Here is a 22848-nt window from a genome sequence, read left to right as displayed (position 1 = left end):
TTCAGTTATGTCATGAGTTGCGTTATATCAGTGATAGGCTATAGTTTGTACATGGCAAAGGTTGGATAGGTTTTAGCGTCAAGTTTGGTATGATGAAATTCAGGATCTACTCCGTTCTACCTACGGCTTGAGATTCCCTATTTCTTACACTTGACAGACATCAGTCCGACACACACAGCAGAGTATATTACAGCGGACCTGTTCATACAGCGAGCGACGTATCGTACTACCACGAGGTAACCCAGAATCAAACCAATTATACCCGAGTATCAAAACATTAACTCGAACGTACACGAGAAACCAGAACACTTTCAATATGAGTCAGTCACACTCCTGCAGGGACACCAGTGGTTAGCTAACAAAGTTCCAGAATATTCCAAACACAAGTACAGTATACAACGAATACACAATATGTACAATATATACAACGGTTTAACAATGTCTCATGTAACATGAAAATCATCATTTTCAACATGGTATTGGTGGAGGATAGGGAGTAGGTTGTACAGCGGGCTATGGGATAAGTTTGGCCATTGTCACTTTGAGTTCTCCACCTCTTATGCAAAATACAGTGCCATGAGAAGACGTCTAGGATTTCGGGATCTCGATTGAGCAAATCAATCAACCCTTTTCCTACCATGGATGGAGCCCCATCAATAACTCCAGGTCTCAGCCTTGTCAGAGGAATACCGACTATTATCAAAACAGTACCAATTTCAACTCGAGCATATCAAGGAACCAGAATGAGTCATCAATAAACAAAACAGCGATGGTGCGATGAGAGAGTAAAATAGCTAAATTAAAATGTAAAAATAACAGCGCCATATCGTAGTAATTGCTTTCATAATCGAATACGTTGCGGGCCTCAAAATTATCGTCTGCGGGCCGCGTGTTGAGTCTATGGATGCTGATCCACTGTGACGTCACAATTCGCAACTTCGTCATAGGTGCTTGTTCAGTTCACGTTCGTGCTCACATAGAACCTTTCAAGAGAATTCTCGTTAACTCGAACCGGAACCTTTCAGCCGTACGCACCGTCCCTATAGTCCTTACTCCTTACATACGGAATTCATGACGTTCCTATTTTTGCAAAGATACCATTCGACAATCTGTTTACGTATCATTAATACGTCATAATGACAGAAAGTTTATTTTAAATAGGGCATTTTGTCAACCGCATTTCTTGAAGTTCGCTCCAGATGAAATTCAGTCTCAAAGTTCCAAGTGGAATAAATTTGGAAATATGAGCAAATGAGCACATCGTTTGTTGTGATATTAAAGTTTTGCACCACCTGAAGTCAATTATAATTCACAAGTTGCAACTTTTTGAATACAACATTTGCATTCGCTTTCTGACCATTCCGGTCAGGTAGACTAGCAGGGGACTAAAACCATATTAAACTAGTACTGCGACGACTTAATTACATAATTGCTACGACCATTTCCAGAAATATATTCCACAATGAGATACTGCTGGATTTGTGTGTGTTGTAGATCCATATATGTTCGACACAACTGAGTGAAACTATCCTGGTAACTGATCACTGATCATATTCTCGAAAATTGCACACAGTGTCGTTGGTCAGTTTGCGTTAGTGGCGAAGATCCACTAATAATTGTATATGAAGTTCTGTACCTCAAAGAAGCTGTACTAATAATTTTCAAAGTAGCCGCCGCCCCGATCAACTGCTAAAAGTATGCGGCCACTCGATCAAATATCCTACTTCCACTTCGTATAGTTTGACATGTCTTGGAAATCGCTACCTCAGCTTGTAATTTAATATAATTTTACTCCGCAAACAACGATGACCTCCACACAGTGACAAAGAACATCACGCCTGAGTGAAAGGAATGAGTCTATTACCCGAATCAAAACCCGTCTCTATAGCCGTCATTAATTTTCAAAGATGCTGCAGTGTATGTTTGGACAGCGACCCATGGGTTAACAGTAGGATACTGGTTTGATCTATACATTCAACCATTGCCTATAGTAGCCCTGTCAAACAGCGTGCCAGATCTCAAAGGCGGCGTTGACAGGAGAGAACATCGCGTCATTAACGGTTGAATAGCAGCGTGGATTTTGCCGTTGTTACGTCGACCGCTGTGGTCTACTTTGCAGTGATATCCTATGATGGTCGAATCACTGTTATCAAGCAGTAGATGACAATTAGGGTTGAGAAAAATGGAGCTGCTGAGTGATTTGTTCCGAAAGGTGTATTAGGTTCCGAGTCGAGCCGAGTCGACTATTCCAGTACCACTCGTTATGGCGCCGGCACAGAATGAGTGACTTCGATAGTTAAGATATATGTACCTTTTAGCGACCGCAAAGAAAAGAAAACTAGTTACACACCACCGCGGCCTACGATATCGTGTATACCGGTATAGCATTTAGAACAGGCTGATCCCCCAGCGTGGTATTCATTCCATTAACATCGCAGCGAATCGTTCTAAATTGACCAGGTTTTGAGTCTAAGAATGAGGTATTATAGGACATGTGGTATGCTGTTTCTCCTTCATATCCAACAAATGCTCATAGTAAGGATATGGTGTGCTAAAAGATGCACAGTAAGGGTTTTCAAAAATGTATTTTTTTCTCAAAGTGTACTGGCTACTTGATAAAACTGTTAAGCTACCTAATTTAAGCCTACACACCAAATTTGGTTCAATTCCAGCGAGTAGCCGCATTGCTACAGGAGAAGAAAGTTTCTATTTAATATATAAAAATAATTTACCAAAATTCAAAATTTTCTGTTCATCCCATGAAAGCGTTAGATGTCCTACAGAAACGATGTTCAACAAATTTGGTTCAATTCCAACCGGCGGAAGCGGAGTTGGGGCCGTCGAAAAATTTCGATTATCAATCAAATAGAATTTACGGTGACCAACTCTTTCATTAAGTATTATAAGTGTGCCCACCGTCAATACTACTCTATCCAAATCCAAATTTTTCGACCGCAAGAACTCCGCCGGTTGGAATAAAGTCAAATTTGGTGAACATCGTTTCTATAGACAACCTAACCCTTTCACGGGGTGAACAGAAAATTTTCAAATTTGTTTGTTCGTTTATTTTTATATAATAAATAGAAACTTTGTTCTCCTGTAGCAATGCGGCTACTCGCTGGAATTGAACCAAATTTGGTGCGTAGGCTTAAATTAGGTAACCTAACAATTTTATCAAGTAGCCAGTACAATTTGAGAAAAAAAGTCATTTTTGAACACCCCTAATGCGCAGTTCCGGTGCGTCCAAGTCGGATCCATACGTTAACCGCAATGTTTTTTTCTTATCGCGACGATTGTTTCTAAATACGTACTCGAGCGTCCCAGGGAGAACATTAAACATATGATTCTAGTGCGTTTATATCAAAACGCATTATTATCAAAATATCTCCATGTACAAATCTACAACCGTTACGCGTCATATTCTGTAGATGTTTCTAATGCTGAGACTATTTGTTGCAGCGTACGGCAGCTAGATAAATTGAGAAGGTAAAGTTTTCTATGTGAAGTACATTGAAGACGCAGATACTAGGTCTATATGTAGGGTTGCATTTAAAACAAATGGTTGTTTAAAACACTTTGTTTAAAACATGTTTTAAACAGTGTTTTAAACAAAGGCCTTTAAAAAAACAAAATTGTGTTTTTTCGAGTTGTATAATTGTGCCACAATTGTGTAAGTACTTTAAAAAAACATGTTGTATGAGCCTACGGACGATTACCACCTGATATAGCCGACGTTGGAACCCTCAAAATAGTCGGTTCAACAACTATAGCATACGTATTTCGTTAAAGGAGCTATATTTTCAATTGTCCATGTCAATCCAGTATGGCGTCTCAATTGAAAATTCGTGACGTCATGGCTTACAGAAAAAGATACAAAACATGTTTTAAACAAGGGCCTCGTTTTAAACATGTTTGTCCTAAATAGATTTTTTGTTTTGAATACAACTCTACATGTAAACCCTGATCATCAGCGATATGTCATTAATGCATATGGGCTAAAAAACGTAAACACACCCGATCTTTTAAGATTGCTATCATGCTGTTGTACTTAACTCGGTTACAGATAATTCTCAGGTAAGCAATACGTCATATTATCAGGATGGGCAATGGACATGACGGCAAATTAGCGAGACTCAACACAGCGAGTGTCTTAACAGCGAGGCATTCAAAATATCGAGTTTTTCAAATCAGCAAGGGTCAATTTGAATGACTCGTTATCATGGCACTCAGTCATACGACAACCACTGATTTTACATTCCCTATTTTGAACGAGAGCCAACAGAGTGAAAGCCTTCTTACACTCTAAATTAGTAAACTGGATATTCATGTATGGTAGAATGCGGCATCGAACTGTTTTTTTTATCGCCATAAGATAAAGTGCGTGATATTATCAGTATCAATTGATCTTGAGCGCATATAATTAAACCACATATACCTATACGAGAGTTACAGTGCCCGTGTTAATGGTGTATGCTAACTTACTTTCTTGTTTTCAGTCTAAAGCAGCAATAACAATTGCGGATACAACTACGATGACAGGGACTGAAATCAGTCACGAATGCGGAAATCTGTAAGCCTTCATATTTAATTAGTACATATTTTCTTATCATCTTCAAGTGCATTTCTCAGTACCGGATGGTTGTGGTTCTCAAACTTTTTTAGACGGTAGTGAAAAGTTTCACGCCACCGCTATCGTAATATCAACAAGATATTAAAAAGAGCAATCAAAAATATTTCCAATCCCAACGCATAGAATCCCTAGATTGATGGCACGGATGGCTGTAACTGTTGAGATACTTCTCACTAATCATGCGCAATGGTAACACGTTGCATAATGTAACGATGTTGGTGTCTAATACCTTCTATTGACCCACTTGTGCTAAACTCAAACAGAGGCTACCTGACCATAAGCTCAATCAAAAACCTATGGCGCCGGCCGTACTCTATTCAAACTTGGCACTTCTTCGCGGGGGAAACAGTTTTTTTTCTCTACTGGTCGCATATGTACGACAAGAGCATAATTTATTTAGGACTTTCGGCCTGCCATAAAATGTTTTTCGTTTTTCTTAAGAGTAGCATTTTACAAAATGGGTCTTAATTGTTGAACATACTCGGAGTGACTAGTTGCAAGCCACTTCGATTCACATCCTTGTTTATTAGATTCAAAAGGCATATTACGCATGGCACATGACGTGACCTTATAAGGAAATATCTTATTCTCGATAACTTTGTGTCTAAAATCGTAATATAATTAGGAATATTGCCGTTGTTGAAACTTAGAAGTTTTAGCAGAAATTAATCTCACTTCGTGTTGAAGAACACCATTTCTCTCAGGCGGCTTCGCGCCCCCTTAGATGCTGCCACGATCCTGGGGGAGGGGCAGTTTGAGAGGGTGTTTCGCTTGTTTATTTCATAGATACATGAAAATAACGTAATCCTTCATTCTAATAGTATCGACAAGAAAGAACGAAAAATTGACCGGGATGACACCGAACCAAGGTAAATCTTGAGTAGCACAATGCTATTTCCCAAATTACTAATTGATTCGTCGTTCGGATTTTCAACTTTCAAAAAGCGTTACAATGTAGCCCTATATTGATTTGGTTGCGACTATCAGTCCATCTATCTGCAGGTTATTGATTGTCGTTGTCATTGAATAGGATTGAATAGGAAAAAGTCTCATACAAGTGAAATAGATTTGTACTCTGACCTCACGTTCCTGCATTTCTGTTGATGTCATATGGCAGGAGAGGGCGGTGTCGGAATGCAAGCGCGCCGCAAACGCGTTTAAAGCATCACCGAATTTGAGAAAATCATGTTGAATATATCCTGACGAAATTATTTTTGATAGTGATGATTATAACATATGATTACAATAAATCTCCAAATAAATTGAGCGTCGGGCGTCAGACCGACTTCGTAAAACTCCCGTTTTCGATATGATAGAAGGCTGGAATGGAGCAGAACTATTGAATACTTACTGAATGTCATCGGATATAACGTTGGGCTCGGAAATGTATGGAGATTTTCCTATCTTTGCTTCAAAAACGGAGGAGGTAACAATATGCGAAAGTCTTTCAATATTAGTAATTACCATCATCAGCTTCTAGGAGCATTTCTGATCCCGTATCTGATGTGTGCCACCGTCATCGGATTGCCAATGCTCTTCATGGAGACAGCGGTTGGCCAGTTCACACAGAGTGGATGCATTGGTTCATGGGATTTGGTTCCGCTACTAAGGGTTAAGTTATATCACATACTGTCATGGGGAGATTACTTCAGCAATGTAATAGATTGCGATTAGTTTTGAAACATTACGATTACGATCACAGCAAAATCTCAAAGTAGTCGATTAGGATCACGACTAATCGTAAGTATTCAAGATTATGCACGATTTTAGAAGACAATATAACGTTTGAGATCAGAATTCAGCATAATTCATTATAGAACAATATCTTGAAAATCGTAACGTCATTTGCTTGATAGTTGATAGCCTATATCACGATATAGCCGTAGCACAGCTTTTAATCGCTGACGATTTGGCGCCCCACGATCGATTTTTCTCTCGCTACGGACCCTTGCTAATGCGACTAACCGACCACAGATTCAGATATAGGATTGTCCTTAAGTAATTGAAGAATAGTGAAATAATTATTGCCCCCCGCTTCACGTAGGACCATAGGATCATAACATAAAATGAACACGAAATTTCCTCATATCGAATAATGCTTCTCGTAACTTGAAACTATTGACACACATTAATTTGATATTTAAATCTTCATATTTCTTTTCACGGGCATCAGTTTATATGACAGTCCTTGTAAGTAATCATATTTTACAACGATCGATTATTACATATCGCGCAAACAAAGCAAAAACAATTACCTGACAAAATTACAATTTACGATTAATCCACGTCTTCATATACTCCAATTTCAAATCGCAACCATAAAATGGGAAGTATACATCTATAGTTGCGAATGCTTTATTAGAGGAAATATGCCCCCCCCCCAGATCTGTACACTAGCTTTTCAGATCGTTAACCTAATGTTAATCGAACTATAGATAGTGGGCTACCTATCAGCTTCTGCCCCGTCCCGAAAGGTGGGCATATAGAGTTAGTTGATATTGACTTAATTACTTCATGCCGTTCGTGTTCCCAAGTTAACATCGGATTCGATTAATTTTCCCCATTTATATTTTATTTTAATGTCGTAATCTTTTTTGTTGATAAGGCATTTCTATTTCCACCGTGAATATCGCTACTGATTCCTAGTAGGCTGTCAATTGACCAATGACATATTCGTGTATTTTAAATTACATGTTCTATATAAACGTAATCATATACCGCCTATTACCAGGGTGCTGGATATTCCGCTCTTGTGATTTGCTGGTACTTTATCAGTTACATCATGGTGGTTATGGCTTGGATTCTCTTCTACCTCGCTCACTCGCTGACTCTGGGCGATTTGCCTTGGGCAACTTGCGGTAAGTCGAAAGTAGGACGAAATAAATCGACTTGGTTACAATACAAAGGTCAAATAATGCATACAAGCGTTGTCTTCCTATGGAATTACTTTAGTGCCGTGGACATTCATCATTACTAGTCCATGAACATCGGACAATAAGTAACATTATAGTCGAACGAAACGCGAAGGAATTCGTTGATTCAGTTGATCAATAACAATAGATGATGATGTTAAGATAATGAATGGAATACGGGCAGCTGCATGCCAGTAAGAGCCATTGTAGGATCGCCTGTGACTACGAACCAGTCTGTTGTAAGAAGCATGGATTTCAATATGACCAACGTATTAAATAAAACGTCGTCAACTGGTGAATTCTGGAAGTATGGTTTTATGACATATTCGATCGAAGACAAAGCAAATATGTTCTACAAATTTTCAGTAACTATGTATTACGAAAAACGAACGGAGTCCACGATATGGGATCGTTAACCAACTGGAAAATGATCCTTTGTTTCATTTTATCCTGGACGATATGCTATTTGTGCGTTTGGAAAGGAATTAAAACGACAGGAAAGGTGAAGCATTGATAGAACTATATAGCCTATAGCAGTGGTCGGGAACCTATGGCTCTTTTGGGTATAAGATATGGCTCTTTGCCAAATATTTATTTTTGGACTGAATTGATCAATATCGCAGCGACTTGTTGGTAAACTTTCATCACGGCCAAAATAACTATTCTCGTGGCAGTATAAACATGTCTTTGGGAAGTAAAGAAAATGCCGTCTTCCGGTTTAGGGGCTCGGACCCCCTCTCTTCAAAATCATCAAATTTAAGTTACTGTCACCAGACTTGGACAACTAGATAATTCTAGTTGTCTAATTTCACTAAATTAGAGCGAAATGCCAGTAATCTAATTCTAATCTAATTTGTGAAATGCTTCCATGCTCTAATTCTAATTCTAATCTAATTTGTGAAATGTTCGTATGCTCTAATTCTAATTCTAATCTAATTTGTCAAATGTCCGTATTCTCTAATTCTAGTTCTAATCTAATTATTGTTTTCCTGAAAATGCCTCTTTGTCCGAGGCATATTGCACTATTGCAGTGAGTTAAAAAGAATATCCCGCTTGCGCAGGGAAATCCAGTGCCAAGCCGGCATCGCATTACTTACACCGTGCAGTCATAGTAGATATTATGACGAATAAAGCTTGCTAGAGTTGCTTGTAGTCTGCGAACAGCATTCTAGTTTCTAAAACTTTACGTTAGTACTTTGCCCTTCTGACTAACATGGGCGATGCCCATGGTTACCATAAAAGAAGTAATATTCTATTAAAGTATTGTAAAATTCGAGCCAAGCTTGGTGTACAGAAGTTAACCATTCTCATGTTTATGGGAATGCACTATTGTTGTTGTTTATTAAACAAAACTATGTGGCGCCTATCGCCTCACGGCCTTTTGCACCACGCACTGTGATTTGATGTGAACTGCATTTTGCTGTATTCATTTCCCATATACAATTTCATTCCATTTCCAAGTTTTTGCGAACTAAGTGTAGCTCTAATTCTAATTCTAATCTAATCTGGAAAAGGCTTAGTAGCTCTAATTCTAATTTTAATCTAATTTGGAAAAACTGTGCAGCTCTAATTCTAATTCTAATCTAGTTTGAAAAAAACTGTGGAGCTCTAATTCTAATTCTAATCTAATTCAGAAAAGCTGAACATTTTCTAGTTGTCCAAGTCTGACTGTCACGCCAGCGGCCAATACCACTCGCAAATTCCATGCGTTAGTATTGTTTGTAATATACTGGAGCCGAATCCCGGCACCTGTTAATTGGCACGCTAATGATTAGTTCTCTGATTGCGCCGTTTATTTAGTTGCCTGACATAACGACTACTCGTGCTGTTAAGAGGTCTCTTCTGTAATAAACGTTGATCGTGTGGCGACATCGTTTCGTGGTGCAACAGGTAGTACAGGCTCTGTATCCTGGTGTGGTGGCAGCGATGGGATTCGAACCCACGCCATCGAAATGACTACTGACTCAGACCTCCTGGCGATGTATCCGAATCGAAATCATGAATTGTGCGATACGTTGACTCGAAGAGCACAGCAGATATGGCGCCGCCCATTTCAAAACCCAGTTTTCAAATACAAATTGTCTTCCTGATCTACGGCGCGAAATGAACTGTTGTGGATGTGACACTCCCAGTTACAAACTCGAATTACAAACAACGCCATAGCTATCCACGTTCCGTTTTCTCCACGTTCTGTGTAGTATAAAATTTATGCGTGTAGCGCAACGTTATGTTACCGTCGAATACTTTGAGAATGGTGAAGTCGATAAGTATTTAGGGCGGAGATAATAAAGTTGGATTAGACATAAAAATCGATTATCGCGTTCGTCAGGATTTATCAACCCAGGATTAAGGAAACCGGTTGATCGCAGCGCATAAAGTTAGTGTTAATCTCTTGATTTATCAAACCAGAACAAACTATAGATAACTTGTTATCTATAAAAACTGCGTACCATTCCTACGCACAAATATTTCTGATAATGACCGTGCCGATGGTCTCCTAGGTAATAGCTTCACTAATTGTAAGTAATTATGTACCCGCCATTGCAGAGCGATACCAATATTCTATAATCCATTTCTTAGCTGTACCGAACGAATTGGACACGACCTTCATTTCACGATGATGATAATTCGACATATTACGGTGGCAGTTTCGCTATCATCAGGCTGCTGTTTCATTCAACAAATTGACAACTGGTGGCCTTTAACGCGTTTTCGCATCATGATGCAACAGATAACGCCACTTGATTTAAAACTCGGGACACCTCGACTAACCATCGGGCGTAACCTTTCCAACTTGATGAGTCGCGATTAGCAGTATTTAATCACACGATTAGCCATATTCCGGATCAGCAAACTTTATTATCTCCGCTTGAGATGCGTCCCAATTAGCAATTTTTAATCACATGATTAGCATTCTCCCAGATCAGCTGACTTTATTATCTCTGCCCCAGATTTTTGGAATCAGTGTGACAGTCACATTCGCTTAATATCAGTTATAATAAATTCTAAGCTACTTATACAAGGAATTGCCTTATCCTTGGTGGAGGCTTGGCCCGTCTGCGTCTTACCCCTCGTTTCGAGCTTTATATTCGAACAATAAATACCAGCTTTTACTGAGAAAATGTGGCGCACACGAGGAATCCCATGTAGTGAGTTCGAATTAGTGCTACCATGACGTCACGAATTTCCAATTGTGACGTAACAGTTGATTGACATGTATGGCTCTTTGGGAGTTGAGATGGAAAAAGTAGGGCCAATATGGCTCTTCGAGCAAAAAAGGTTCCCGACCACTGGCCTATATATAGGCTATAGGCTATTATTGATACACTCAAAGCAGACTTGTATATAAACTACTGTACTGTATACTGTATTGTACTCTACTGTACTCTATTTCCACAATGTGTTACTAGAACCAGATCTACTCAATTACAAAACTTCTGGAACTAGAACCCCCACCCCTAAATCCACCCCCTGTCGACGCCACTGTTAGCAGTGATGACTCTGCGAGCGGGTAATGGCTGCAAGCACATCACATCAGCTCGCAATGATTTTGATCTGTGTACAGTCCTAACTTCATATTTGGGAATTCTCTCATCATCAGTCATAACTAGGGCAAGTTTTTGTTGCAGTCAAATCCGTGGAAAGTTGCAATTATTTTTTTACAAAAGTTGCAGTAAAATGTAGCGTTTATTTTTCACAAAGTCGCACTAAAAATCTGCATTTTTGAACAAGTTCCTTGAAATTATTAGGGTGTGAAATACTCGAATCGATCCAAGGCACTGTAGCAAAACTCGTTGTTGGAGAATTCAGCAAAATCAATAGCCTAAAATAATTGACCCGGTGAAAATATAATTCACGGCGGTCTAGCCTGAATGTACGTCAAATCAGAAAGGATCTAAAATTTAAACGCAGTGAAATAATCAAGCGATCTATTTACATATAGTTTCAAATATTTCCAGTAAAAAGTTGGTTTCATGAAAAATCGAAAACACTGGCCAAAATTAGCATCGATAGAAGTTGCAAAAAATTTCATGAAAAATCAAAAAAGTTACGGAACGTTGCATGAGAAAAATGGAGAACAGTTGCAAAATGTTGCAATATAAGAATCCTCCAAACAGCTTAAAACACCATACTACATAACTTCTGAGTATCTAGGAAGCTGCCGGAATCTGTAAAAAAGGTTGCAAAAACTCGCCCTAGTCATAACCTTCCATTCCATCCAACTAACCGTCGGGATTGCTAGCATTCTGGTTGCATTTTGCGATATGACGATGAGGAGGACGCGAAATTTTTCACCGTCATAAAGGGGGGGGGGGTGGGCGTGTCTAAAAAAAGTCAGAGAACCACTGGAGTATGGGATTCTGGAGTCAACTGGTATTCATGGTGTTTCGACCACTATAGTCATGGTCATTTACATGAGGCCGATATTTCTTACTATGATTCCTGATCTGCCGACTTGTAGCACGGCCTACTTTCGTTCTAGGCATTTGCGAGACACCACGTTTACGCTTATCACATGGCGAGGAGGAGCCTAGAAAAACCTCCAACACTTACACAAACACAAAACTCATACATATGTATTATGATGATACCCCCTTTTTCGTCACTTGGTTGCAAATAATTAGACCCGATCAGTAATCGAATGTTGATTGTTGTGGCGGTATGGCGTATGCAGTCACGCAGTGACGTACGCGTGCGGGGGAGATTCGACTTCGAATTTAAAATCCGGTCCTTCTGTAATGCTTATTCTATCTCCAATATTTATAAGCTCATTTGTAGTTAAAGCAGTTCGTATCACGCTGATACGTTTCGAGCGAACAGCACGATGACACTTACCAAGATGAACCCTCTCATTTATGAACCGGTATCTGAAAAAGAACAGAAGTAGTCACTACTCTTTGCAATAAATATTGATTATAGCGTTTTCGTTTTTTCTTTTACTACTCTGCTGATGCATAGTTCACATTGTGCACAAGAAATCTATAGTAATGTATTAGATGTGTATTTAGATGTGTGTTGTGGTAGATTGTTGTTTTTATGACTCGGCGAAAATTTGGGGCTCCGCGAAGGCTTGCAGATTATGGTAAATCTCCCCAAAAAAGGTAAAGAACCATTGAACCAGTAGATTGATAGTTTGCATAGATCTGACGGGAACTTATACATGACAAGACAAGATTTTAGGTCTATTTATATGAGATAGTCAATTTATTGATAGGTCACATGCAGTCGGTAGTTTTTCTCCACAACTGGAAACTTTCTTGAGATGAAAATATATGATGGTTTGAAAACAAATAAATACGTCTGAATGAGATTTTTGAACATTTTATTTCAAATAGGGCGATTCCTAACGAAACCCTACACAGGAAAGAATATAACTACTTTGAATTTTTCTCGCAGGTTGCATACGTTACTGTAATATCGCCTTACATCGTGCTTCTGATCTTGCTGATACGTGGGACAATGTTGGAAGGTGCCAGAGATGGAGTTATATATTTCATATACCCACGTTTAGAGGAACTAGCGAGACCGCAAGTATATAAAACAGCATTATATTAGTAATTCCTTGGTAAGCAAATGATGCGACTTACTATTGCCAGGTGTGGTTGGATGCGGCAGGCCAGGTCTTGTACACATTAGGAGTCTCGTTCGCCGTGCTGTATGGACTCGGAAGTTACAACAAGTATCACACTGATTGCTACAAGTACGTAAATGTAGCCGAGAAAGCAATACATGTTTTGGTGTAAGAGAACTGTTTGATGTATAAAACGTTCTTGTGGCCCCGGGTTAAGCTTGCGTATTAGCTTGATGTTGGAAATCGTAAGAAGTTTGGACATATACGTAATGCCCGTTAATTGGCACATTTAAATATATTTGAGTTCTTGTTCCCACGCCATCACGGTGAACAGTATATCTTAGCGCATTCTTATATATGTAAATCATAGATGCGACTTCTCATGTTAAGAAGACACGGGATATGCGACGACTCAGAGTTTAGTAGGCCACCGGCTGATTTGTTTGCACGTGGAATGTATAGAATTCACATCGTTTTGTTAGTTTATTGGAGAATGACCAATTGACCATACGTTTCGTGTATATCGGGGGTGTCAAACTAAATTTGTGTCTCTGGCCGAGTTCGAAACTTTCAATCGCTCGATGGTCGCATCGGTCAAATAATTTCAAAATGTTACTTCCAAATCCACTCCCCTGTTTTTTTACTTGAATATTTTATTATCAAGCCTGTATACATAATAGTATATTGCATTATATTATGGTAATATTGGGGTTCTATTCCAAAACGGCGTTTTTTCACAATTTATCACAAACAAACGAATTGGCAAAATACGATGATTGACAGGTTGAATACAGCTATGAGGCGCTAAAACAGTGGCTTTATCGGTGATAGGTTGGCATATATATATGTTCCCTTTTCTGTAGTCGTAATTTGGCGTTTGCCGTGCGTAGTGCGTCTGCGCTGTGATGAATAAAAGTAAATTAACCGTAAACGGGAACGCTGGAATTCACTTCATTATTAGTTAGCAATGCAATGCAATCACGGATATTATAATTATATTCTTTGTGTAACTATTATATTCTCTATGTAACCTGCATATAGGGGTTTTGCACTGGCGGTTCCGCTTCTTTGAATAACTACTTTTGGGTCTATTTTTCATAAAACTCTAAACTCAGTGTGGACTTTTGCCTTCTCGGAATATGGCGCCAATGTCACCTACATGTTCTTATTGGTGACATGAGTGAAACCGCAACACTAGCGTCGGATGGTTACAATGCGGTCTATGAACACTGAACAGTGATCACTGATCAAGTTCGACATTTGCTGTCTTGAGGATTCTTTTAATGGTAGTATATTTTTTACTAAAAATGCCAAGATTTCTTAGAAATGTGCTGGATAATACAAGCAGTACTCAATCTACTAAGAATTGCTCCGCAGGCCGGATGCGGCCCGCGGGCTGTATGTTTGACACCCCTGGTGTGTATGTTTCATTAATTTCTACGTTCGCACGTTGTTGCTTCATTCAGAAATGCATTCATTTGTGTTGGCACGTCCTGTGGATCGTCGGTGTTCTGCGGATTCGTAATATTCTGTTACCTTGGACACATGGCACATGTTCAAAGTAAAAACATAACCGACATTGCAGAGCAAGGTATATTTGTCATATTCGACTTGCCACAGCGGATCACTAATCCGCAATATACTTAGGCTGAATAAGTCTTGTCCTGGATGCCTATCCAGCCGCAACACTGTCCATCCACCGGGGATTGAGCCGGTACTGGAATGAATTTTGCTCGTTAGTGACTGGGATTTACGGTGACTTCCACCCATGTGATTTGAACCCGGCCTACAGATTGCGAGACCAGTCTAACCACTACACTATACAGAGGTCTAACACCAAGCCGATAATGCGAATCATGACTTATATATGTAGGGTACGGTACACACTACACAGCCGTACACTCTTCACTTCACACCCAAAGGGCATACGGGCCTACGTGCATACGTTCCTACTAGTGCGGAGCGGATCGGCAAATTCTCTGGGCCGGTTCCGATCCGGTTTTTCAATTCTCTGGTCCGGCTCCGGCCGTATCAGGAAAAAGTACTGATCCGGCTCCGATCCGGCTCCGGCCGAAAATGAAAAAGTCCGGACGGAAATCCGGCCCAACACGGTACAGTGGTTCCGTGAATTTATAACTATGGCTCGTTTATATTCGCACTGACTTGGCGGTTACTTGCGTGTGGTTGGTTGGTAGTTATTTAGTTAAAAACGACATGCTTATCCATAATGATTTTGGCCTTATCAAAAAAGTACTGATCCGGCTCCGATCCGGTACGGCCAAAATTGACAAAATCCGGCCGGAAATCCAATTCGGCTCCGGTCCATGCTCCGCACTAGTTCCTACGTGTATGCTTAATTTGGATTAAAATGCTGTATTCGATTTATACCGCGGTTTAAGTCTGAGGTAGGTTCTGGCTTCGTGTGTATATTCACACCCGTATATCAGGGGTGGTACACTGGTGGAGCAACACACTCTTTCCGCGAAGAATGATACACTCAATAGTCAATAATATCATCATCGCGCGTGAAACGCCGTTACCATAGCGACAAATCTCTCAATGAGTGAACAAATGAACAGGCATTGTGATTCAGATCTTGCGCTATAACAGGGTCCCACAACTATCCACTTTCAATGGGATCCGTGCAGTACGCTTACTTTCACAGGGCCTGGATTAGTGTTCGAGGTATTTCCCGCAGGACTCACACTACTGCCTGGCTCGCAGATATGGGCGTCATTATTTTTCGCCACGCTGGGATTCATAGCGGTTGACACCGCAGTAAGAGATATACATTATTTTAGTTAGGATTGTATAAGTATATACATTGACAGATTACCTACTGATTGGTCAACTTTCTGCACTGTACCTTAATCTAGGGCAGTGGTTCTTAACCTTTTTTCCTCCAGCGCCCCCTTTCAAAAAATATCATGCTCCAGCGCCCCCCAACTCATATTGTGAGGACTTTAATCAAGACAATGGGTAAGAGGGATGGCCGTAGCCGCACTTCATCAGCCCCCTAAAGAAAAGATTGTCTTTCGCTCCCATAGCGTGATAAACCAAACTTCCTAGGGCTTCGTCCCCCCTGTCGCGTGATTTCGATGGTCAGCAAAGTTTGTGTGGCCTGGTCGCCCTAGGCACCAAAATTTTCTATAATGCATGAATGAATGTGTGGTAATTGCATGCCCAGTTAATAATTTTAACATGAATGTCCCAAACAAAGCAACTAATATTATATAACGTTCATGTGAGGTTGTGAACCACAACACTAGATAGTATCATCCTTTATGATACGATAAAGAAATATTCGGACGATATAATTTTGTAGTTCTCAATTAGGCTACAAGTATATCTAGTTATTCAATTCGTACGCACAGCTTCAAAACTTATTTATGCACAAGGGGCTCTCACTCTCAAAAGTGATATACAGTGCCTCCTTCTTCGATTTTCACACGCTGTGCGCTACGGGACATAATACATAATTCGAACCATGTTGTTGAAAATAACCCTAGCAAGCGTGACTGCCATGTTTTAATGTGAAATTGGCGATCTAAAAGTACGCGCATGTCGTTTCACATGAATTATAATAACCCACTACATGTATGAAAAGACATGTAGCAAACATCATCGCGCAAAGCGACAAAAAATTTCGGGATTTGACATGTTTTGTGGAATGTTAATTTGCTCTGAATACTCATTAAAAATATGTCATGCTACCACATCATCTAATGCGAAGCCATTTTTCTTCAGCGCCCCCCTGAGCCCAGCGCCCCCCATATCGCCCCCTGAGCGTTTCCGCCCCTTCAAAATCGCCAGCGCCCCTTGGGGGCGCTGGAGGCAAGGTTAAGAACCACTGATCTAGGGTTACCATATTTTGGGAATTTTCAGACTTGAAATACCGGAGTAAAATCCTGAAAAATTGGTAAATATATTCCCAGTTTGTAGTTAGTTGACTAAAAAAAGGTCAACTTTCCGACTCGACTCCCGAAATACCCACTTTGTGTCTTATTTTCCGTTGGTTGACTAAAAATAAAAGAGGTCATCTTACTCGCTCAACTCCCGAGAGACCCGTCGGACCGTTATTTGAGTGTTGATTTCCTATATCTCAGTTAAATTTTCACATATATTTAACAAAAAATTTCAAAAAAGAGGACAAATTCTCATTATAGAGGACATTTGGGCGTCCTCCGAGGACACTTTCAAAAAAGCCAAAAGAGAGGACAAATCCTCTTAAAAGAGGACGTATGGTAACCCTACCATAATCCCAATGGTTGACTCTAGAAATGCATTTACTTGGAGTTCCGCTGCCATGGAATGAAACCGAATTACTTTTCTGTTTGAAGTTTGGATCGATCGAAGGAATAACCAGGCTTCTCGAAGATGTCAGACCGAAATGGTTCGATTCGCCAGGAATTCAGACCTGCCGATTCGGCATGTGCCTCTTCCCGTTTCTCTTGGGACTACCAATGCTTTTCGATGTACGTTCCTATTTCTGTCATTGACATTAAACGAATCCCAAATGTAAGACTCTCTGCACGATGACACAACATTTACCACTGTTTTGTAAAATCTTCACAATAAAATTTCCATATTTTAGCACAGAGGTCTCAAACACGCGGCCCGCGACCGAATTTTCGATTTCGAAGTATTCGACAATATTTAACGGCCATATATCTTTGTTCATTTGAAAATTGGAAATTTGCCCTAAAACTACTCCAGAAACTTGAAACTACTCATCAAACTTCACTATTACATCACCTTCAAAAGTTACCACTGAGTGGAAGATCAATGAATTCTTAGGCGATTGAAAATTTCTATTGCTAGGGCACAGTAATCATTATATTCAAGTTGTTTTAGATCTGTTCCAATATTCGAAGGTGAATCTAACGCTGATTTAGTTTGACATAGTTAATGACAAGATCAATAGCCTTTGTTATCAGGAGTGTGCCCGAAACCCGGATTAGGCTGTAGTGTATACTGCTCCAATGCTCTGATATCAGATCAATCTTAGTAAAATTCTCAATAAATACTATTCCACCTATAATTGTGACACGTCAAATTTCCGCAAGCTGCAAAATTATAACGCGGCAGCTTTTACGATGTCCTGATGCATTTTTACTCTCGCATGGTGTCTACAGCAGCCATGCCCAGTAGGCATACAGCAACAATTTTATTCAAATATTTTAAAGTGTGATTTTTTTCGTGCCAATCGTGAATTCACAATAGTAAATAACATTTTCAAGAGGCGTATGGTATGTCAGTCTGCCACGTCCCGTCAAATAAGGCCTACTCGGAAATACATTGAGTTCCCCTATTATTGGTGCTGCGACCCGCGACCCCATCAAAAAGTAGGAAATTGGCCCGCGAGCACATTCGAGTTTGAGACCTCTGTTTTAGCACTAATAGCGTGCTCGCAATGGAATCAGAATAGGATCGCAAACTCATCTCATTAGCGTGAACGTCATCGGCGTTTTCATTCACGGCTGCGCGATATTTTGGTCAGTGACACAGTGAAAATCGACACTTTAGCAGTGAGCACGTGACTTCTCTACCCAAAACTAATATTACACGACCCAGCCGTATCTCCAAAATTAACCCCAACCCTAGCATTAGATTCAACCGTAACCGTAACTTTAACTCACATACTCAAACATGCTGATATGTGGCATGCTTGCTCATTGCCCATATATACTCATGGACGCTATTTCACATCACTTATCGGCGTATACGTCACACTCAACATCAACATCACTTTTATATCCCGCCGACAAGTAACAGGTATATGCAGGGTTGCCATCGACATGGACCCAAAAATAAGGACAGACGAAAAATTAGATTAGCATGAAAAATCGTTTTTGTATATACTTTGTATTTATACGAGACGTGTCATATCAGATTCCATACTTTTCGCCAGAAGTAATCTGCTCCAGCAACTCCGCGTTATTAGAATGTGCTTCATGAATCTCACGACAGCTCAGGTCTAGGTTTATCTTTACATTGGGACGAAACAACACTTCGTCAGCCGTCCTCCAGGTTATTTAGACAAAATCATTTTTGTGCGTATGGAGCAAGAACTCCGGAAACAATGCTTGTCTTTGTCCTGGCTGAAGAAAACTTATTCGCGATGTGGGAATATTGCTTTGAACAATTGCGATGTGCAATCGTTAGTGAGGAATGATTGCTGGTATTTGACGGTATGCCCAGGTACCCTCTGCAGTCTGCAGCCACTGCCTTGTAGTCTGTGGTCGTTGGTGCTGATCGACTTGTGGAACAATTATTCATCGACTGGCTCAAATTAATCATTATGACACACTTCTTGAGTTTTGGGGTATCAAGGTGAGTTGAAATAGCGGTCTTTCCTATGGCCTCCAGGTTAATGTCACAATTGCAGATATTGCAATGTGCGAAACACTCGCCCTTCAAGCTTTGTTAGATACCTTTGAATTCTCTCTCATAAACGAAAAGCTTTCTTACTCCTGCTCATTTTAACTAATCAGATTTAGCCTTAATAGGAGCTGAAACTATATGCGCAAGTGCAATATAATTTAGATAAATTTATCAATGATTTATAGTTTTACTACTTTTTAACCAATGTGTCGACTGCACTGCGTCTTTCTTCACTAAGCAATATCTGCTGCCTTCTCCACAGCTTGAGCTTATTCCGCTGTAGACCAGACAGCAGGAACCTGGTACTGCTGTTTACTGCTAAAATGATGTCCGCTGCGGTAGCTTGGTACAGACGAAACTGCTATACTAGCCACTGCCCTAGCTATCTCACCACTTAGAAGTCAAATCTTATGGTGTGTACGTCACGAGAGGTCCTTTCATTTAATTTGTAATAAAATCTTGACGCAAAAGTATAATTTTAGAATATTATGCAACACAGATATCGGAGGAAAACAATCGAAGTCCTGTAGTGGTTGCAAATAAGACAAAATAAGGACGCAAGTCGAAAATAAGGACATTTCTTAGAAATAAGGACAGTTGAGTTTTCTAAGACGTGGCCCTTCAAAATAAGGACAAATCTTAGAAATAAGGACGGTATGGCAACCCTGGGTGTATGTCCACTTGGTAAATAATCGCTTGAGAGACTGATTTGTGGGTATATCCTATAATCGCATACATGCATATCTACTACAAGGCGTCGTATGTTGTTGTTGTTTTGTGGTATTCATGGTGTTTGTCGACTACTATGGTCATTTACACCTAGCCAATTATTAATCCGCAGCTGCTGACTTGTAGCACGGCCCAATTCTAGGCTTTTTATATATGAAACACCACTTATAAGACACCACTTACACCAATGAGATGGCGAGGAGAGGCGTCGCATGTAGTTCCTGGCAAAGCCGTTGGTCCGGTGCGAGCTTACTGTAAACAAACCGATTATTTGGAATTGATTTAGCCCATGGCACTCGTCACTCAAATGATTTTCCACCCTACTGAAGTTGAATTGATTTTCACAAATGTCATTGGTATTTTTCCCTCAAGTGAGCTGTCACCCAAAACGTTCGTGGCTCAGTTGATCCACGTTCCCGTGGATATCAACGAGACATCTCACTGATGTTAATATTGTTACCTGCAACATCCTTGTTACAGGGCGGGATTTACGTTTTCGAGCTCGTTAACATGTACGGAACAAGCGGTTTCTGCGTTCTTTCGATAGCCTTTTGCGAAATCGTTGGAATAGCCTGGATTTATGGAATGGACAAGTTCTTTGATGATGTCAAGTCAATGATTGGATATTATCCAAACATTTTGGTGAAATACAGCATGCTTGTTGTGGATCCATGTGTTATCCTGGTATGTACCAAATATCTCTCGGCACACATGTCTTAACAAATAGTATCTGCAAAGTATTTACTGGGGTATTCGCTTTGGGATTGTCATTTTGCATTGAAAGTTTCAATGGATTTGGTATCCATGAATAATGTATTTCAAATAAAGTGACTTATGACGCACTATCTTCACTTGAAAGCGAGCATTTACTCTCAGCACAGTTTCATCGAAGTCGTCTTCATCTGTCACAGTGTGGAATTTTTTCAAAAATGGCACTGCCAGGATCTGCAATATCTTTGGCCATCGCACTTGCCTATCCATCGCTTATAGTTTCTCGTAATTTTATTTATCCTCATTAGGTCATACTATTTGTGGCATGCGTCCAATACACTCCTTTGAAACTTGGAGAATACGAGTACCCCACATGGGCCGAGGTTGTCGGTTGGATGATCAGCCTTACAGTTCTTCTACCTATTCCGATATTCGCAGTGAAATCAATGCTGGAGGGAAGAGATCCGGAATCACAAGTAACCGATGATGGAAATTTCTTTTAGAGCTCAATTGCGTGACTTTGCGTTTTTTTTATGCGTTCAGAGATGGCACGCGACTATCAGTGTGCTCTGCAGACGAACCAGTCAACCTGAACACATCGAAATGAAAGCAGCCGCGTAGAAACGCGCGAACCCGATTTGCTTTCCGTCCCGTGACATGTCACGAGTTGCTTTGTTTTAGAATCACTGAATCGTGACGATCATATAACATCATTGTCGTCAGATTTTTTCAATAACACCATGGCTTCATCATGGCATGAAACGCCAATGTGTGATGGGATATTTCATAAATACTAGTGTCCACTGTCCATGCTGTATTTTTGCAGTGTTTTCAACAATATAAATATGCGAATGATTGTTGCTAATTGCTATTATTGCTTTTGGGTCGCAATCTTGTGCTACTTGGAAATGAGAACATAGTAAAATGAAGGTCGAAATAGAAACGATCATTAGATACCATTATTACTAATATTTACTTCCAATTTACCCCAACCTGTACGATTGTAGTTCAATCGGATTGTAAAAGTAAAGCAATCTCATAGCTAAGCCCAGTCTCGATCGCAAATACATATACTTTGCTGGTGAATGCTCTCAAACTGCATTTAGTATTTGGCCTGCTGAAGGTATGGCATGAAGTAGAGTATATTTTCTATGATACACAGTAGTTGCTTTCACAACAGAACTGAAATATCAATATTTACATGTTCATGTTGTAAACTTTACAAGTGTACAGATTTGACATAAAAATTTGAAAATAGTTCTTTTGCGCAATTGACTGTAATACAGGAGTTACATAGATAACAGTTCGCGCGGTAGATCATTGAGAAAATCGTTAGACGAGTTCATCGCATTAGGCTACTAGCGAACGATGGAAGTATAATTCCATATTTTAAACCCGTATGCATCTAACGGCGTCGGCGTCGCATGTCGCTATGGACATAACTTTTGTTGACTACAGTGAACTGAATCATCATGATCGCCGAATTGCGTATGCTCATTGGGCAAATAGAGATATTACACTGCTTGTTTTGTAAATTGTACTAATATGACGTAGTTGATAGCGCTCTGAAAAGTTACAAACAGTGTCTCTCGAACTAATATGAGGTATTATTATTAACCGGGTGTATCCAAGGACAATGGAAATCGAACGAGGAGATTCATTTGCGAGTTTAGTTTACCATTTACGTTTTCTGACATGCGTGTGGTGTTGATAGGGATATCTAGAACTCTAGTTCGATGGTAACTTGCCAGCGCAAAGCTGTGGTTTGTGGTAGGGCTACCGAATAAGCTTGTCCGTCTCATTTTTATGCATTCTATTTATAAGATAGCTCTGTACTTGGATCCCTTTGTGTTTGATGTTTATGTACCAGGCGATCATGACGTGTGCGAGGCCACGAGTTGGAACTTGGC

General features: G+C 40.0%; 1 protein-coding gene and 1 long non-coding RNA gene across 4 annotated transcripts in view; one reads left to right on the top strand and one right to left on the bottom strand.

The window, feature by feature from the left end:
* LOC145441597 (uncharacterized) overlaps positions 1 to 475 on the bottom strand; it is a 209639-nt gene extending 209164 nt beyond the window's left edge. The window contains exon 1 of the long non-coding RNA XR_013915866.1: positions 242 to 475. This is a non-coding gene — a long non-coding RNA (uncharacterized LOC145441597). The remainder of the gene's footprint in view (positions 1 to 241) is intronic.
* Positions 476 to 3071: 2596 nt separating this feature from the next.
* On the top strand, positions 3072 to 22198 carry LOC145441583 (sodium- and chloride-dependent betaine transporter-like). 3 transcript variants are annotated; one of them, XM_080319483.1, is made up of 15 exons: positions 3072 to 4074; positions 4497 to 4570; positions 5452 to 5499; positions 5947 to 6241; positions 7362 to 7488; positions 7705 to 7849; positions 7909 to 8044; positions 12940 to 13074; positions 13140 to 13243; positions 14581 to 14705; positions 15780 to 15892; positions 17455 to 17589; positions 20708 to 20911; positions 21247 to 21414; positions 21482 to 22198. In XM_080319483.1, the coding sequence occupies exons 2-15, from the start codon at positions 4533 to 4535 to the stop codon at positions 21557 to 21559; spliced, it is 1851 nt and encodes a 616-aa protein (XP_080175609.1). In that variant the 5' UTR covers positions 3072 to 4074; positions 4497 to 4532; the 3' UTR covers positions 21560 to 22198. The 3 variants fall into 3 exon arrangements, with proteins under 3 accessions (XP_080175609.1, XP_080175608.1, XP_080175607.1); XM_080319482.1 differs by having other exon boundaries at positions 3072 to 4570; positions 5947 to 6056; positions 6111 to 6241; XM_080319481.1 differs by having other exon boundaries at positions 3072 to 4570.
* The last annotated feature ends 650 nt before the right edge of the window (positions 22199 to 22848 follow it).

The sequence above is a fragment of the Botryllus schlosseri genome, chromosome 6 (genome assembly GCF_051294905.1).
Source record: "Botryllus schlosseri isolate E-star chromosome 6, Bs_hap1, whole genome shotgun sequence".
Classification (NCBI taxonomy): domain Eukaryota; kingdom Metazoa; phylum Chordata; class Ascidiacea; order Stolidobranchia; family Styelidae; genus Botryllus; species Botryllus schlosseri.
This window is presented reverse-complemented; position numbering and strand designations above follow the sequence as displayed.